Source organism: Chlorocebus sabaeus, chromosome 5 (assembly GCF_047675955.1).
Source record: "Chlorocebus sabaeus isolate Y175 chromosome 5, mChlSab1.0.hap1, whole genome shotgun sequence".
In the NCBI taxonomy this organism is placed as follows: domain Eukaryota; kingdom Metazoa; phylum Chordata; class Mammalia; order Primates; family Cercopithecidae; genus Chlorocebus; species Chlorocebus sabaeus.
This window is the reverse complement of record NC_132908.1, coordinates 843,398-861,962: the sequence shown is the minus strand read 5'-3', so window position 1 is coordinate 861,962 and position 18,565 is coordinate 843,398. Positions and strand designations below refer to the sequence as shown.

Sequence of the window (18,565 nt, the reverse complement as noted above, 5' to 3'; positions counted from 1 at the left end):
CGGAGGGTCCCCGTGAGCGCAGGCGTGTCGTCTGTGGAGGGTCCCTGCGAGCAGGTGTGTCATCCACGGAGGGTCCCCATGAGCTCCCTGCGAGCAGGCGTGTCGTCCGCGGAGGGTCCCCGTGAGCGCAGGCATGTCCTCAGCAGAGGGTCCTCACAAGCGCACCTGTTCTCTGTGGCAGCTGACAGGCGGGAGGCCCCAGAGGCATCCAGAGACCCCAACCCCGCTCTTCCTTCTTGGGGCCACACGCCACTGGCCTCAGAACCCCTGCTGCTCCGTCTCTTGGCCCCAGGATTCCATCACCTCAAGCTCCTCTTCCTGTGCCGGCCATGGGGACCCCTCTGGCCTCACCCCTGCTCCCAGCCACCGGCTGGGTCATCTGTGGGCTGCACGGCCGTGTGAGGACTCTGCCGGCCGGGGGCGAGCACAGATGGGCTCTGAGCAGATTGATTTCCCTCTGAGGAGATGGCTCAGTGACGCTAGAAGAAAAACAAGGAAGACTAGGTCCCCCAGGAGCACTCAGGCCGTGCATTCTACACGGAACTGCGTTTTCATAACAAAACAGCTGACCAGATGGAGGGCGAGAGATGCACCAGAGCAGCTGAACGCTGCGCGGCGGGGTCGCCTCCTCACGGAGCAGGCCCGAGTCCCCGAGCCCTGAAGCTTTCTTAGAAACAGGATTTCACACCCAGATCTGTGCTCCATGAAGCCCTAGTTCCCTGAGTCTAGAGTTCCCCACTGAGTTCCCATCAGGATGACCCAGGGGGGGCTTTGGAAATACGCTCGGGGGAGCCCACCCTGACAAACGCAGGCAGGGGCTCAGGACTGGGCGTCGCTCGAAGCTCCTGATGGCTGTGGTGTGGCCGAGCCCCGGAACGGGCCCTGGCTCAGGCTGGGCCCCCGGTCGCTTTGGTCCCATCTGCCAGTCAGGCTGACCACAGGGAAGGGCCGGAAAGGCTGGAGCTTCTCCCACCAGGAATGGATGGCAGGACATTCTAGTGTCACCTGGGGCGCCCCCTCCAGAGCACCCCAAAGAGTGGGTCCAAAGGCCAGACCTCAGTGCCCAGCCCTGCACCCTCCCTGTCACGGGAGCTCAGGGACTCCCAGCCGCCCTGCCCCGCCCCAAAGCAGCCCTGGTCACACTCAGGACAGAGGGCGTGGGGGTCTGGACCGCCAGGGAAGCTGCTGGCAGAGGTGGCTAACCCCAGCCACAGCAAGGTGGGGCTGGTTTTAGCACAAGGGGTTAGTAACATTGTAGACAGTGGAGAATAAGAAAGTATTAATTTGGGGCTCAGAAGCAGGAAAGGTATTTTTCCAAATTAACCCAGGGAGAGCCATGAATGCACAGTTCATAAAACGCCGTCATCGTCTATAAAACTGATGCGGCTGCCCCTGTGAGACCCTTATTAGACATCGGGGTCCATGTCCTCAGCCCTCCTCCTGAGTTACGAGGTCCATGCCCTCAGCCCTCCTCCTGAGTTATGGGGACAAAGACTGGGCTTTAGTGCATCAAATCTGGCCGACAGAGCCGTCTGAGGGAGCCACGCCCGGGTCCTGCCTGCCCAGGGTCCACCGGCTCAGCCGCAGACCGTTACGCATGCGGGGCGACCGGCCACGCAAGCCGCCGCCATCTCCCTGACGCCTCCACGGCAATGGCCAGGGTGAGGTTTGGCAGCACACCTGTGACATCACCTGATGGAGCTGCAGGGACAGCAGCTCAGTCTCCAGTTTCATCACCTAACGATCACTGGCCTGCAGGGGTGTCCAGAAGCAGGTCCCTCCGAGTCCCTCCTGCTGCGGCTTTGCCCACTGCTGCTGCTGAATCTTTCCCTGGAGCCCTCCCGGCCGTGCTGCCCAGCCAGCCCTGCATGCAGCCCCTCCCCTCTCCTGCTGTTCATCTCTGTGGCACAGGGGCCCATGCCTGTGTCTTGCTTCCTTGCACTTCATATTTTGGACTGGGAGCGTTACTGGTGGACCCCCATGGCCCCTGTTGTCCGTGTCACCTGTCGGCTGAGGGGCGTCCCCGGCAACCACTCTCCAAGCACAGCCTCCTCTGTTTGGACACGCCAGCCCTCCCCGGGCGTGACCCCGGCAGGCACCCTTTGCAGGTGAGGAGTTCCAGGAGGGCACAGGGTCTGGTCCAGCCCCAGCCTTGCGCATCAGTAAAGCAAGGGACAGAACCTGCACAGAAGCGTGCAGTCATGGGAGGAACGTTCTGGAAGCATCTGCCAGAAGGCACCTCTGAGGTCCCCTCCATGAAGGCACAGCTGGGTTTCAGTTGTGATGCCAGGGCTGGGGGATGGCAAGGGCAAAGCTGGGTGCAGGGCCCCCCTGCTCCAAGAAGGGAGGATCCAGCCACCCTGGGACCCTGCATGAGGCTCAGCTGCAGCGTCTCCACAGGCCGTCCTCATCGTCAGCGGGAACCTCAGCTTCCTGAACTGGCTGACCATGGTGCCCAGCCTGGCCTGCTTCGATGACGCCGCCCTGGGGTTCTTGTTCCCCTCCGGGCCAGGCAGCCTGAAGGACCGAGTCCTGCAGATGCAGAGGGAAATCCGAGGTGCCCAGCCCAAGCCCAGATTCGGTAGGTGGCTCAGCCAGGGGGCCCTGCCCCAGTGCCCACAGGCATGAGAAAGCTGGGTGGTGCCAGCCCTACACCCTGCCCCTGTGGGTTGGGGATGCCAGGGTAGGAGGTGAGTCAGTGTTGTCCACTGTGTAGCATGCTGAGAACAAGGTGCCTGACGTCAGCTGCTGCTCCGTCCCCGGGACCCCGGACAGCTGACCCTTAGTGAGCACCAGCTGGGGTCTCCCCGGGACAGGCCAGGGGGCAGCTGGGAGCCCCACCTGGAAGATCTCACTCCCCTGCCAGGCTCTGTGGTGCGGCGTGCAGCCAACGTCTCCCTGGGCGTCCTGTTGGCCTGGCTCAGCGTGCCCGTGGTCCTCAACTTGCTGAGCTCCAGGCAGGTCATGAACACCCATTTCAACTCTCTTCACATTGTCAACACTTACGGGGCCTTCGGAAGGTATGGGCCTGGGGTCCCCGTCTCCCGGAGCTGGGTATGTGAGGAGACTCAGCCCTGAGCAGCCACATTCAGGCGGGGTTGGAGTGCGGGCCCCCATGACCCCAAGTGTCCCCTGCCCCACCCCAGCGTGACCCAGGCACAGGCCATGCTGTCCCCATTACCGGGCCTGGACATGCAGGCCTTCTCTGTCCTGGTCCCATGAGGCAAAGAGGCAGGGCCTGAGGTCACCAGGCAGGTGGGCTGCGGCCCTGGAAGGCTTCTGGGGGCATAAGGAAGAGGCTCCAGGCCCTGACCCCCTGGGTGGGAATGCCGGGCAGTGCTGTCTGAACACAGGTGCTCTCCCTGCCCTGGGGCAGCCCCTGGCCTCTTCCCCTTGTGTCCACCCCGAGCTGCCGAGGGGCGTGGGGCACATGCCGGCTGTGGTCGGGTCTTCAGGGGCAGGGAATGTGCTCTCGAATGAGCCCCTGGGGCCAGTCCCCGAGACTCCCCAGCCCCACCCAGCCTCACAGTAGCCCCTGACCAGGAGGCAGGTGGGGGTGTAGGCCCTCCACCTGGGCCAGGATGGTCAGTCGGGGAACCCCCATGCACCCCACTCAGCCCAGCCGGTGTGTGATGTGGGCCTGGCCTGCCTCGGCCTCCCGGCAGCATCACCAAGGAGCGGACGGAGGTGATCCTGCAGGGCACGGCCAGCCCCAACGCCAGCGCCCCCGACGCCGTGTGGGAGGACTACGAGTTCAAATGCAAGCCAGGCGACCCCAGCAGACGGCCCTGCCTCATCTCCCCGTACCACTACCGCCTGGACTGGCTCATGTGGTTCGCGGCCTTCCAGGTGGGGGACAATCCCCAGTGGGCGCACAGACCCGCCCATACCCCGCCCTCTTCTGCCCTCAGAGGACAGGTTCCTAGAGCACCCACTGAAGGGGCTGGGGGGATGGGATCCTGCCTGAGCTGAGAACTGAGCCCACACGACATCCAGGCCCAGCCCCAGCGTCCCCCAGGGTCTGCCAGGTGGGGTCTCATGCCAGGAATCCCAGCCTGGGTGCCATAGCGAGGCCCTGAATACAGAATTAGCAGCAGGTGAGGGCAGCGCCTGTGGTTTCAGCTACGTGGGAGGAGGAAGGATCGATTGAGCCCAACCGCTGCAGCCTCAAATCATGACTCCATTGCACTCGAGCCTGGGGACAGAGCCAGACCCTGTCTCAGAAAACAGGAAGGTTCGGTTCCCGGTCAGGGAACTGTTGGCCGGGCGCGGTGGCTCAAGCCTGTGATCCCAGCACTTTGGGAGGCCAAGACGGGTGGATCACGAGGTCAGGAGATCGAGACCATCCTGGCTAACACGGTGAAACCCCGTCTCTACTAAAAATACAAAAAAACTAGCCGGGCGAGGTGGCGGGCGCCTGTAGTCCCAGCTACTCGGGAGGCTGAGGCAGGAGAATTGCACGAACCCAGGAGGCAGAGCTTGCAGTGAGCGGAGATCTGGCCACTGCACTCCAGCCTGGGCAACAGAGCGAGACTCCATCTCAAAAAACAAAAAAACAAAAAAAAAAGAAAACAGGAAGGAAGGAATCCTCAGGGCTGGGGTAGCAGAGGCACTCACGGACAGAGCTGCTGTTTCTGTCCTCCTGGTCCCATCTCAGCCACCAGAAAACTGAGCCTCAGGGAGGCAGGGCCCAGACAGAGGGAGCTGGGGCAGACAGGCTCTGAGGCGCCCAGGCAGGGGAGTGAGGCCAGCGGCCGGCCTGGGAATGAGTGGTCAGGGCTACAAGGAGCATGCGAAGCAGGCGGCCCCTTAAGGGGACCCCAGCCAAAGAACTGGGGTGCGACCGCCCAGGGAACCCACCTCCAGGAAAGCCTCAGGACCACACGCTGCTGGACAGACAGAGAGGCTGGCGCGGGAGGGAGTGGAGGGCACGGCCGAGCCTCTGGAGGGGCTGTGCCTGGACAGCGCGTGGCGCAGCCATCTCCAGCCCGACCTCTCCTCCCAGACCTACGAGCACAATGACTGGATCCTCCACCTGGCCGGCAAGCTCCTGGCCAGCGACGCTGAGGCCCTGTCCCTGCTGGCACACAACCCCTTCGCAAGCAGGCCCCCACCCAGGTAAGACGCCCTCCGCTGTTCAGGGGTCTCCCCCAAATCCAGGTGTCTGCTGGGGTCCCACCCACCTGTACCCACACCCCACCTGCTTACAGGAAGTGCCCCCTCCCTCCCGCAGAGGCAGAAGGTGGGGCCTGCTGGGAGCAAAAAGGGCCGCCCCCATCAGCCTTGGCATCAAGGCTGGTCCCACCCCTGCCTCATAGCCCACCTCAAACCAAACCTGCCATGGTGAGAGGAACCAGGACAGGTACTCTGGACACCATGGCCAAGGTCCCTGGTGAGGCAGGGCACCGCGGTTCACACCTTTGTTAAGGCGTCCTCCAGGTGCCTGCTCTGCTCCTGGCCTGGAGAGGCAAGAAGGACAGGCGGGGCCCTCACTCCAGGAGCCCCAGGGCCCATGGTGAACTGGGCAGGGGACTCCTGTGGGCCCTGCAGCCTGGCCCACCCTGGGCAGGGACTTGGTGACATCCCAAGGAGGGAGCCCTGTGGGGTGAGATTCTCGGGAGTCAGAGGTGGCAGCCATCGGGGGAGGTCAGCCTCCTCCCCACACCGGGGATGGCTTTCCAGACTCCACCAGGGGACCTGGGGTGCAGGGGAGAAGCCAAGGACCCTGAGCACTGTGACCAGAAGACAAGGTTTTGGGGAGAGCTGGGGCCTCCAGAAGAGGAGCAGGAGGCAGGGATGGGGCCCCACTGGGGTATGGGAGGGGATCTGAGGACAGTGTGGGGTGGGGTCCAGGGTAGGGCAGAGCATGGAGGATTGGAGACACCCACGTGGCCAGACCTGGGGTGGCCACTCTGACAAGCACTTGCATCCCCTGCCCCACATGGTTTGGACTGAGCAGCCCTCTGGAGGTTGTAGGAACAGAGCAGAGTCTGGACTGCCCACCCCTCCCCTGCACCATCAGCCGCCAATTCTGACGGAAAACATAGCTCTGGATTTTCCCTCCAGGAACACTTGGGAGCTGGGACAGCTGCACCCTCTGGAGTTGCTCACAGCTGTCTGGAGGCCGCAGCAGAGGAGCTGGAGGGTAGGGGTGAGAGGGGGCACTGAGGTCCAGAGAGGCAGCGGAGCAGCTGGGCCCCGAGTCTGGCAGTCCAGGCAGGGTACTCCTGGCCAAGTGATGCTTCCAGGGCTGCTTCCCCAGCACTGGTATTACGGGGAGCTGGGGCAGAGGGGCGATGGGGTTCCCTTCTCATGGGGAGTCTCTATCCCAGAGCCTCTGGTGGGGCGGCTGCCCTCCTAGCTGGTGCCCTCAGACAGGCCACCTTCCTGTGAATTAGCATGAAGCCCCAGGTGACTTGCCTGCCATGTGTCCACCAGCAGTCCTGGGAGCCCGAGACCTTGGAGTCTGGACAGGCAGACGTTTACCTCCTGGCACACTGGGGACCTGGCCCCAGAACTCGTCCTTCCAGTCTCAGTACGGGTCTTCTCTGTTACTGCCCCCATCTCAGCAGCCTTCAGAGCCCCTCAGCCCCCACCCCGATCGCGGCCTCCTCAGTGCCTGGGGACCCTGGAGCTGGCCCGGAGAAAGGTTTGCCATCGTCAGGTCGTGAGGGAGGAGTGCACAGTCGGATCGTCTGCTTCTCAGCCAGGAGGTGCTGAAACAAGGAATCATGTCAGAGCAGTTTCAGGTCCATCCATGGGTCCCAAAGTACCTGAAAGGATGGATACTGTGAAAACCAAGTGTGAAAAGCAGGAAGTATTTTATATGAGCCAGTAATGAGTTAACATTTAATTTAGGGAAAACATTCAAAACATCTGAAATATTGAACATTGCCACACAGCACACCTCTCCCCTGTCTCCATGATACACGTGTTTGGCAGCTGGAGCAGGCGGTACCATGACAGGCCATGGCCTAACCGTGGGCCTGCATTTAGTTCACCATTGACTTTAAAACTGGAAGATGGAGCAGACACTTATCCCTGTTCTTCCCACTAAGGGCGACCAAGATCCCCGGATGTTACATATAAAACAGGAAGACTGAAGGTGAGAGGAGAGAGCCCACCAGCAGGGCCCTCAGGATGGAGCCACAGCCCCAAAATGGCAGTGTTGCCTGGGCTTTCTTTCTGCCTCATTTTCTAGACTTGGAGGTGAGGAAACTGGAAACCCAGTAATGCCAGCAGATACAGACAAAAAAACACCTCAACAAAAATTTGCGCTCTCGCTAAAAGGCCAGAAAAGAGCAGCCTAGTAAGACAGGAAATTTACAGAAAATAATCACCGCTCCAGCCAACACCACAGAAAAAACCACAGCCCTACCCACACCGGCAAGGCATGGAGGAGGGAGCCCGGGCTCTCCTCCAAATGGGTAAGGGGTAACCACCCCTCGCTGGGGTGCTACCAGAGGAGGCCAAATAGGAAGCTGAGATTTTCATCTAAGTGGGCAGGAAGGACCCTCCCTGCTTCTGTGGTGTCAGTTGAGACCACAGGAGGAGCCTGGCCTCCCCCAACCCCTGGCAATACTGAGGGGCTCCTCCCCTCCGGAGTGGTATTACATACTGACTAGCAGAAAGTCAGGACCTTCACCACCACCCAGCAGTGACTAGGCCACCCCCGCCATAGTGTCATGGAGGCCTAGTGCGGAGCCACGACTCCCATCCTACACGAAGCAACAAGGAATACCCACAATGTATCCACCGGAGTTCTACCCCAGCCTGGCTGTAGCAAGGCAGTACCCCCACTTCTCTACCAGCATGACGTCAGAAGAAGTCATCTAAAGCTGAAGGTTTAAATAAGATCCAGAATCTCCCAATACACAAAATGTTTGGTTTTCAGTGGAAAAATCACTTGTCGTAGCAGGAACCAGGAAGACATTGAACTGGTGAAAAAGGGCAGTCGACAGACGATAGCACCAACATAGGAGAGGTATTAGAATGACTTCACAGAGGTGTGAATGCAGCCGTCGAAAAGGCATTCAGTAAGCAATTATGAACACAACTGGTAAAAATACAGCCTCAGCAAAGAAATAGAAGATTTTTTAAAGAACCAAATGAGAAGATTAGAAGTGAAAAAATAACTGATATAAAACACTCAACATCTGAATGGAAAGGACAGAGGAAAGAATCAATAAACTTAAACATAGAAAGTACCCAATGGAAACAAGAGAGAGGACATAGAAGGGAAAAAATAGCAAGAGCCTCAGGGATCTGTGGGACTGAGACTGTAACAAAAGATGCAGAATTCATGTCATCAAAGTCCTAGGAGGAAGAGAGAGCGAGCTTTAGGGCCGAAAATGTACTTGGAGAAATAAGAACTGAAAACTTCGCAATTTTGGCAAAAGGGGCAAACCTACAGAGTCAGTAAACTGAGTGAACCCTAAATAGGAAAAACCCAAAGAGATTCAAATCTAAACACATCAAAGTCAAATTTCTAAAAACTAAATAAGAGATTGCCAACCTGGCCAACATGGTGAAACCTCATCTCTACAAAAATAAAAAATTTGACTATGGTGGTACACGCCTGTAATCCCAGCTACTCAGGAGGCTGAGGCAGAAGAATTGCTTGAACCTGGGAGGAGGAGGTTGCAGTGAGCAGAGATCACACCACTGCACTCCAGCCTGGGCAACAGAACAAGACTCTGTCTCAAAAAAAAAGGAAAAGAAAAAACATGGGTAAACACAATAGACCTTCCTTCTCTTGAGTTCCCAATCATGTTTGATGGTTAAGCAAAGGCTATAAAACTGTCTGAAGTAGTTCAAAGTTTATGTAGAGGAAGTATTTAAGATAATTATAAATGGATGAGGGCAAATGGACACAGAGGTAAGGTTTCTATACTAAACTTGAAGTGGTAAAATGACATCAGTAGACTATAAGTTATGTGCCAAGAACAGCCAGTAAAAAACAACCTATACTGAGATACATTGGAACACACTATTGACAAATCAAAATGGAATTCTGAAAACACATAACCCATAGGAAAGCAGGTTGGGAAAAAACAAACAAATCAGAAACAGAACAGATGACAAGAAGTAAAACGGTGAACTTTATATTAAATGTAAATGGTCTAAATAAACCAATTAAAGGATAAAGATTGGCCAGGTGCAGTGGCTCACTCCTGTAATGTCAGCATTTTAGGAGCTGAGGCAGGTCTATCACTTGAAGTCAGGAGTTCAAAATCAGCCTGGCCAATATGGCAAAACCCTCTCTCTACTAAAAATACAAAAATTAGCCAGGCATGGTGGTGCATGCCTGTAATCCCAGCTACTCGAGAGGCTGAGGCTACAGTGAGCCAAGATCATGCCATTGCACTCCAGCCTGGGCAACACAACAAGACCCTATCTCAAAAAACAAAAATGAAAACAAAATAGTAACTTAAATATCTGCATAATGAGCTTATGCCCTGATAAATCCAGCATAAGTTGAAAATATAAGTCAAAATGTGTTTAGTACACCTACCAAACATTAATCGTAGCTTAGCCTAGCCTACTACCTTAAACGTGCTCAGAACACTTACATTAGACTATAGTGGGCAAAATCATCTAACAGGCCTATTTTATAATAAAGTGTGGAATAGTGGAATATCTTATGTAATTTATTGAATACCATATGAAAGTGAAAACAGGATAGTTGTCTGCACACTCAAAGTGGGTTTCTACTGAGTGCATATCACTCGCATCATTGTAAAGCTGCAAAACTGTCAGTTGAATTCTCGTAAGTTAGGGACCAACTGTATAGGCAGGTTGAAAGTAAAAGGATAGAAAAAATACCATGTGAATATTAGTGAAAATAAAGGATTCATTGTATTAATGTCAAAGTAGACCTCAGTGCAAAAATTATCAGAGACAAAGATGTCCAATGAGAAAAGGCCCAACCCACCAAACAGACGTAGCAATCCTAAGTGTGTGCACTAAGCACAGATCTGCAAAATACGTGAAGAAGAAAAAGAACTGAAAGGAGAGCCAGACAAATCAACAATTACGGTTGGATGCTTCAACACCCTTCTCTCAAAGGTTGAGAGAATAAGTAGATGGAAATTCAGCAAGAACACAAAAGAGCACCGTCATCAACAAACAGGACCTCATGATGTTTATAGAATATGCCACTCACTGAACTGAAGAATGTGTCACGTTTTCTGGGATGTGCTTAAACTAGTGATGAGAAAGAAAGCATCAAATGCTTACATTAGAAAAGAGACATGAGAGGTTAGAAAAGAGGGAAGACCTCAAATCAGCAATCTTACCTCAGCTGGGTGCCGCGGCACGCACCTGTAGTTCCAGCTACTCAGGAGGCTGAGGTAGAGGATTGTTGGAACCCAGGACGTTGAAGCCAGCCTCTTGCCATGAGGCAACATAGGAAGACTCCATCTCTTAAAATAATAATAATAATAATAATCTAAGCGCAAGATTACATGAATAGGAAAAAATTTAAAGCAAGGAGCAGTAAGAAAACAAAAGCAGAAAATGAAATTGAAAACAATATAGAAACTTATTGAAACAAAGAGATGGTTCTTTTAAAAGACCAATAAAATCAGCAACCCTCTAGTAAGAATGACAAAAGGAGAAGATATGATTGCCAATTTCAAAGGTGAAAAAAAGAGGCCGGGCACAGGGGCTCATGCCTGTAATCACTGCACTTTGGGAGGCCAAGGCACGTGGATCACCTGAGCTCAGGAGTTCAAGACCATCCTGGCCAACATGGAGAAACCTCGTCTCTACTAAAAATACAAAAAATTAGCTGGGCGTGGTGGCGGCACCTGTAGTCCCAGCTGCTTGGGAGGCTGAAACACGAGAATCACTTGAGCTGAGACTGCATCACTGCACTGTAGCGCGAACAATACCACGAGACTGTCTCAGAATGAAAAAGAGGCATCATTGCAGACCCTGCAATCCTGAAAAGGATACTAAGGGAACACGACAAGCATCTCTACATACATACATTTTACAACTTGGATGAAATAGACCAACTTCTCAAAAAACACAAACCACCACAACTCACTTGGTATGAAATAATTTACATAGCCCTATAACTAGAAATTGAATTTGTAATTTTAAACTCCAAAAGGAAATATCCAGGCTCAGATGGTTTCACTGGAGAATTCTAAGATTAATTTCCCAGAAAATAGAAAAGGAAAAAATGTCAATTTATGTTTTTTCTTTTTTTTTGAGACAGGTTCTCACTCTGTCACCCAGGCTGAAGTGCAGTGGCACAAACATGGTTCACTGCAACCTCGACCTCCTGAGCTCAAATTATCCTCCCGCCTCAGCCTCCCAGGTAGCTGGGACCACAGGCCCACACCACCACGCCTCACAAACTTTTTTAGTTTTTGTACAGACAGGGTCTTGCCATGTTGCCCTGGCTGGTCCCAAACTCCTGGGCTCAAGCAGTCCTCCCACCTCAGCCTCCCAAAGTGCTGGGATCACAAGCGTGAGCCACTGTGCCCAGCCTCAATTTATTTTATGAAGCTAGTGGTTCTTTGATACCAAAACCACACAAAGATAATACGAGAAAATAATATTACAAGCCAATATCCCTCAGTGATATGGACACAAAATTTTTTAACAAAATATTACCAAATAGACTGGGCACAGTGGCTCACGCCTGTAATCCCAACACTTTGGGAGGCTGAGGCGAGCAGATCACCTGAGGTCAGGAATTCAAGACCAGCCCGGCCAACATGGTGAAACCCCGTCTCTGCTAAAAATACAAAAATTAGTTGGGCATGGTGGCTCACGCCTGTAATCCCAGCTACTCGGGAGCTGGAGGTTGCAGTGAGCGGAGATCATGCCACTGCACTCCAGCCTGGGCAACAGTGAGACTCTGCCTCAAAAAAAAAAAAAATTACTAAATAGAATTTGGCAATATACAGTTCTACACTGTGACCAAGTAGGGATTGTTCCAGGGATGAAGGTGGTTCCCTGTTTGAGAATCAGCCAATGTGATCCACATGTTACCAGCTAACGAAGATAACTCACATGATCACATCCGTCACCGTGGGGAAAGCACTTGGCAAGTTTAACATCCATTTGTGATTTAAACCTGGAAAAACAGAGGAGGAGTGGAACTTCCTCAGCTGGATAAAGAGCATCTGCACAAGCCCTGCAGCCAGCATTGTACTCGGGCGGAAGGAATCACCCTTCATTCAGATCCGGAACAAGAAAGGATGTCTGCTCTAACCATCGGATCCAGCACGGTGCTGGAAGCACTGGCCACTGCAATACGGCAGGACAAGGAAATAAAAGGCACGTAGATCACAAAGGAGAACACGAAACTGTGCCTGTTTACAGATGACATCATTGTCCTTGTAGGAAATCCCAAGGCATCCACCAAAAACACGCCTGGAATTAAGTGAGGCCAGGCGCAGTGGCTCACACCTGTAATCCCAACACTTTGGAAGGCCAAGGCAGGCCAGTCACCTGAGGTCAGGTGTTTGAGACCAGCCTAACATGGAGAAACCCCATCTCTACTAAAAAAAAAAAAAAAAAAAAAATACAAATTAGCTGGGTGTGGTGGCACGTGCCTGTAATCCAGCTACTCGGGAGGCTGAGGCAGGAGAATTGCCTGAACCTGGGAGGCAGAGGTTGCAGTGAGCTGAGATCGCGCCACTGCACTCCAGCCCAAGTGACAGAGCGAAACTCCATCTCTAAAAAAAAAGAAAATTAATAAGTGAGTTCAGCAAAGTCAGAAGACACAAGATCAATATAAATGATTCAATAGTATTCCTGTATACTAGCAGTGAACACACAGACACCTAAATTAAATATGTAGAACCACTTACAACCACTCCAAAAAGTGAAATACTTAGATGTAAACCTGACAGAACACGCGCAGAACATACATGCTGAAAACTCGGCAATGCTGCTGAAGGACGTCAGCACACACCTAGAGAGATGGCCGCGTTCGTGGGTTGAAAGGCACAACAAAGTGGAGATGACAGTTCCTTCCAGATTGATGGACAGGTTTAATGCAATTCCTATTTTAAAAAAAAAAAACAAAAAAAACCCTAGCAAGATGTGTTAATGGGTAAGGACAAGTCATCCCAAGTTTTCTACGGAAACGTAAAAGAACGCAAATAGCTAAAACCATTCTGAAAGAGAACAAAGTGGAAGGAATCTCTACGCAGTTTCAAGACAGAACCACAGTAGTCAACACAGTGTGGTCCTGACAGAGGGACAGACGTGCAGATCCATGGAACACAACAGAGAACCCACAAATAGACCCACACAAACATGCCCGGCTGAGTTTTTTACAAAAGCGCCAAAACAATTGCGTGGACAAAAACAAAACCTTCAACCCAAGTCTGACCCTACACAAAAATAACTCAAAACAGATCCCGGACTTCAACGTAAAACTTATAAGACAATCAACTTTCAGGGCCAGGCATGGTAGCCCACACCTGTAATCCCAGCACTTTGGGAGGCCGAGGTGGGCAGATTGCTTGAGCTCAGGTGTTTGAGACCAGCCTGGGCAACATGGCAAAACCCTGTCTCCACTAAAAATACAAAAAATTAGCAGGGTGTGGTGGTGCATGCCTGTAGTCCCAGCTACTTGGGAGGCTGAGAGGCAGAGGTTGCAGTGAGCTGAGATCGAACCACTGCACTCCAGCCTGGGCAACAGAGCGAGAGCCCATCTCAAAAAAAAAAAAAGAAACTTTTAGGAAAAATAGAAGAAAATCTTCGGGATATAGGGTCAGGCAGAGTCATTATACTTGATACTAAAAGGATGATCTGTAAAAGGAAAAATTGATAAATTGTAATTAATTAAAATTAAAAGCATTTGCTCCATAAAAGACCCTATTAAGAGGACAAAAATAATTTTTAAGCTACAGACAGGCAGAAAATATTTGCAAGCCACGTATCTGACAATAGGCTAAAATCTGGAATATGTAAAGAAGTTTCGTAACAGTAAAATAACGCCATTAGAAAATGAGCATGGACAGGAAGAGACATTTCACCAAAGGTCCACGGATTGCAGATAAGCCCAGGAGAAATGCCTGTCATTAGGGAAGCAAGAACCACTGTGACACCGCTCACACCCGTCCCGCGACACCGCTCACACCCGTCCCGCGACACGCCGCTCACACCCGTCCCGCGACACGCCGCTCACACCCGTCCCGCGACACGTCGCTCACACCCGTCCCGCGACACGTCGCTCACACCCGTCCCATGACGTCACTGCACAGCCATCAGAATGGCTGGAATAAAAGTAGCAACAACCCCACATGCCGGCAAAGATGCTGAGAAATCTGGTCACTCGGCTGTTGCTGGGAGGGTAAAATGGCTCCTCAAAAATGAAACCCAAAATTGCCGTGGACTCAGTAGTTGCTTCCATGGATGTTTAAACCGGAGAGTTGAAACCCAGGTTCATGCAGAAACCCCGGCAGAGGTTTACGGCAGCTGTAATAGAAAAAGCTGCAGAAAGCTCAGCTGTGCTTCCACAGGAGAGCAACCGCACAAACTAGGGTGTGCTCACGCCACAGACGCTGGTCAGCGACAAGGAGGAAGCCTCCATCACGCAACCTGGCAGAACCAGAGGGCTGGCACGAATGAGAACCGTCTGCCCCACGGGTACATGCCACAGCGTTCCACTCATACCACATTCTTGAACTCATACAAGGAGGCCGCAGGGCGGGGGTGGGTGCGGAAGGACACAGGGGTCCGGGCATGGACGGGGCCCGTGTCTGTAGTCTCAGTGTCAGGCTCTGGCTGGGATCCCTACTATAGCTGTGCCAAGCTGTTGCCAGTAGGGTCTGTTCAAAAGGGCTGGGAGCTCCTCTATTTTAAACACTCAAGCCTTCTGGGGGTGGTGCCGTGGCCTTCTCGGGTACTTTGCAGGAACGAAATGCAACCCTTCAGGCCACTGGGGCCCCTTCCCACCAACTACCGATTGGCACAGAGGCTTCGGACCCTTTCCAAACCCCTTCCAAACTGCAGTTCCAGCTCTGGATGTCAGAGACCAGGGCCCAGACCCCCAGGCTTTGACCCTGTCCTGGGAAGGAGCAGAAAGCAAGAGCAGGAATTTGGGAAGGATGGGCGATCCCACTGCAGAGGCCTCCCGGGCCCCCGCCCTCCCGGCCTCGCTGAACGCAGGGTTTGGGAGAGGGCGGGCTGCGTGGGGTCTGCGTTGCCCCAGCAAGGCCCAGGAGAGTGTGCGGGGACCATGCTGCCAGCACAGCCCAGCGCCCTCACAGCCACACCCCAGCCTGTCCCTTCAGCTGCTGCTGAGCTGCTCAGAGGTCGGTCTCGGGGTCCAGTGTGACCTCTGCCTGGCACCACCTGGCTCAGTCCCCATGCTGGCCGCTGCCATCCATATAGCCGAGAACCACCATGGTGGCCTCAGGCCCAGGGGGTCCAGGAAAGACCCCTGGGGCCCAGGGCAATGGGCAGTGCCCTCCTAGAGTAGACGGGAGCCAGCAGCTGCCAGCATCGCCCTCAGTCTTGGCTGCCCGGGAGGTTTTCCGAAGGCCCGACCCCACTCCTCTTGGAGCCGCTGATCCCTCTCTCCCACCAGGCGCCTCAGGGACCCTCCTCCACCCAGAGGGTCTCTGCCTTCCCGGTTTTCCTGGGGCAGTTCGGACCTGGGGGAGAGGAACCATCATCCAGCACACCCCAGACCCAAACACCCAAAGCGGGGAGGAGCAGGGCGGACCCAGAGGCCTCATCCCGCCAGCCCAAGGTCTCCACCCGGAGCCCCGGGGCACAGCTGTGTGCAGGTCACCAGAAGCCCCGAATCATGACAGCACCCCAGAGAGTCGGCACCAGGCCCTGGTGCAGTGTGAAGCCGCCAGCACTTGCCTGGGCTCATTCCAGGGGCCATCAGAGGGTCCTGTTACGGCTGCACCCTCACACTCACCAGGCAGCTGGGGCCCAGCTCTGCGGTGGATCCCAGCCAGGCAGCAGCCGCGCTGCGGGCTGAGAAGCTTCCGCTCCTGCTGCACAACTGGGAAGGGGCCTGGAGGCCGGGAGCTGGTGATGGCCACAACGCCGTCTGGCATCTTCTCCTCCGGGGCAGCCGAGCAACCGTGGACACGAGGGGCTTTGTCTCACCCCCAGGAGAAAATGCCCAGTCCTCCGAGAGTCTAGTGAGGGCTTGCCAGCCGGGAACCAAGACCCAGCGTGGCCTAAACCAGGCCCGGTCACCATGGTCAGGCAGGACCTTATACAGAGCTCAGCGGAGAGACCTGCCCGCTGCCGCGGTCCAGAGGAGATGGGGGAGGGGGCCTTCATCCCACTCGGGCCTGTCCGAGGAGAGCAGGCAGCCAGCATCTCCACATCTCAGGCAGGAAAGGGCCTGAAGCCCTGGGAAGCAGAGGCTGCGCCCTGAGGAAACAGGTCGCAGCCTGGCGCTCTCACAGCCTCGGGCTGCCCTGTGGACCGAAACCCCCAGGCACCTCGCGGCAGGGCTGACCTGATGGTGGAGACGCCACGCTGTGAGCAGCAGGTTCCTCTCCGCGCCTTCCCAGGTCCGCGCCTTCCCGGGTCCGCGCCTTCCCGGGTCCGCGTCTTCCCAGGTGGGGGCACTTGGGGCTCCACCTGGGCCCTTGGGAGCTTCCTTGGGCCTGCCCAGTGCCACCCTTGAAGCCTCTGGCCTTCCCCGGGCCGGTCTCTCTGCCATGTGGGCTCTGCCGTGTGGGCCCTGCTGGGTCTCCTCTCCCGGAGCTGCCCACGTCCGCCCTTCCCCCTGGCTGCGCTGTCCCTGCTGAGGCTGCGGACTGGAACAGTCGCCCTGCCCGGGGTCTGCTGGGGGTCGGCCTGTGCTCGGGGTGGGGGCTCCTCACGCAGCCGCTCTGTCCGTGGAGGACCCCTGTGAGCAACTGCAGCTCAGCAGCAGGCCGAGGAGCCGGGTCGGGGGCCGGGAGTCCCAGCAGGCCCTGGGCTGACACAGTGCCCCCTTGCAGGTGGGTCCGCGGAGAGCACTACAGGTACAAGTTCAGCCGTCCTGGGGGCAGGCACGCCGCCGAGGGCAAGTGGTGGGTGCGGAAGAGGATCGGAGCCTACTTCCCTCCACTCAGCCTGGAGGAGCTGAGGCCCTACTTCAGGGACCGTGGGTGGCCTCTGCCCCAGCCCCTCTAGACGTGCACCAGAAATAAAGGCGAAGACCCAGCCCCTGGCGGCTCAGCAACGTCGGCCCTTCCCTGCGCCTGGCCCAAGCTCGGCACCGCCGAGAGAGACGGGAGAGAAGAGCGGAGGGAGCCAGCCCCCAGCACAGGGGTCCTGGGTGGGGTCTGCTGTCACACCCTGGCCCTGCCCGCCTGGCACCCCACATCCTGGCCAACCCTTGTCCCAGGCGCCAGCCTTCTCAGGGGGCTCTGATCTCCCGTCCGTCCCTCCCTCCTCCCAGAGGCCCAGCCTGGGGCCGTGCCGCCCACAGGAGTCGAGACGATGGCCATCCTGACACCTTCCTCCACTATAGCCCTGACCACAGGTCCAGCCAGGGAGCTCTCGGGGTCCCCAGCGGCCCAGCGGCTGGTTTCTGTTCCCCCTCAATGGTGTGTTCCCAGCCAGGTCCTGACCCTCAGAGCCGAGTCCCCGTCACGTCTGGGGCAGCCGAGCCCTTGCCCCACAGGGACCTGGACACGCTCAGCCTGGATGTGGGGTTGGATGGGCCATTTTCTGTCCTGTCCCTCATCCCCACCCCCGCCACAGCCTACACGCATCCCACACATGCAGGCACACACAAGGGCACACACAGCCCGTGCACACGTGTGTTCTGGGCCCGGTTTCATCCCCCAGTGACTGGTGTCTGTGAGGTGCAGACGGACACACCACATGATCAGCCCCACCCTCCAGGCTGTGACCGCGCTGCCTGCGAGGCCTTGACACGGCCCCTCAACCACAGGACCGCCGGCCGTGCACACTTTCATCATCATCGGACAAACCGTCGACTGCACGTTTTTCTATTATTCCTATTCTTATGCCTTATCTATTACATATTTTTCTACTCTTCCTATTATACCATTTACCAGCTGACTTGAAAACAAACTGCTTAAATGAAGTTCTTGTGCCTCCCTCCCTTTGGCAGTGGCCATGCCCCCAGCCCACACTCCGGGGATGGGGCAGCGGGTGACCGAGCAGGACTCAGGCTTTGGGGGTGGAGAGGTGAACAGGTGGTGCTTTGCCTGGCAACCCTTCCAGTGCCTGCTGTGTGCGGGAATACTTGGAGTTAAATGGGAACGAGCGGGGGTGCTGGCCTTGCTGGAAGGAGGCAAAGCTCTGGGGCAACGTCTCCCCCACCCAGGACGCTGTGAGGCTGGGTCCCAGGAGAAGTCAGAAGTGGGTCCCACCGCAGGACAGAGGCCCTCCCCTCTCCCCAAGCCTGGGGGGCGGCCGTCCACCCCTTCCCCGTCTCCATCCACGGCGCCTGGAGTCGTGATGCCCACGGCTGAGCCACTGTGGGGGGCCCCGGTGGGGACAACACGGTGGTTCAGGCAGAGGAGGCCGGCTGCGGTGGGCACAGTGCGGGTCTGTGTGGAGCCCCCCCTCAGCCTGGCCGGGGGACGGCCAGCCCAGG

The 18,565-nt window shown here is 55.7% G+C and overlaps 1 protein-coding gene across 2 annotated transcripts in view; it reads left to right on the top strand.

Annotated features, from left to right (window-relative positions):
• Positions 1–18,049, top strand: part of LMF1 (lipase maturation factor 1) — a 109,674-nt gene extending 91,625 nt beyond the window's left edge. For both annotated transcript variants that reach the window (XM_007980844.3, XM_073014983.1), the window contains exons 7-11: positions 2,401–2,581; positions 2,867–3,020; positions 3,666–3,849; positions 5,006–5,118; positions 16,953–18,049. In XM_007980844.3, the coding sequence (XP_007979035.3) occupies positions 2,401–2,581; positions 2,867–3,020; positions 3,666–3,849; positions 5,006–5,118; positions 16,953–17,127 (807 nt within the window). In that variant the 3' untranslated portion in view covers positions 17,128–18,049. The remainder of the gene's footprint in view (positions 1–2,400; positions 2,582–2,866; positions 3,021–3,665; positions 3,850–5,005; positions 5,119–16,952) is intronic.
• Positions 18,050–18,565: the final 516 nt, after the last annotated feature.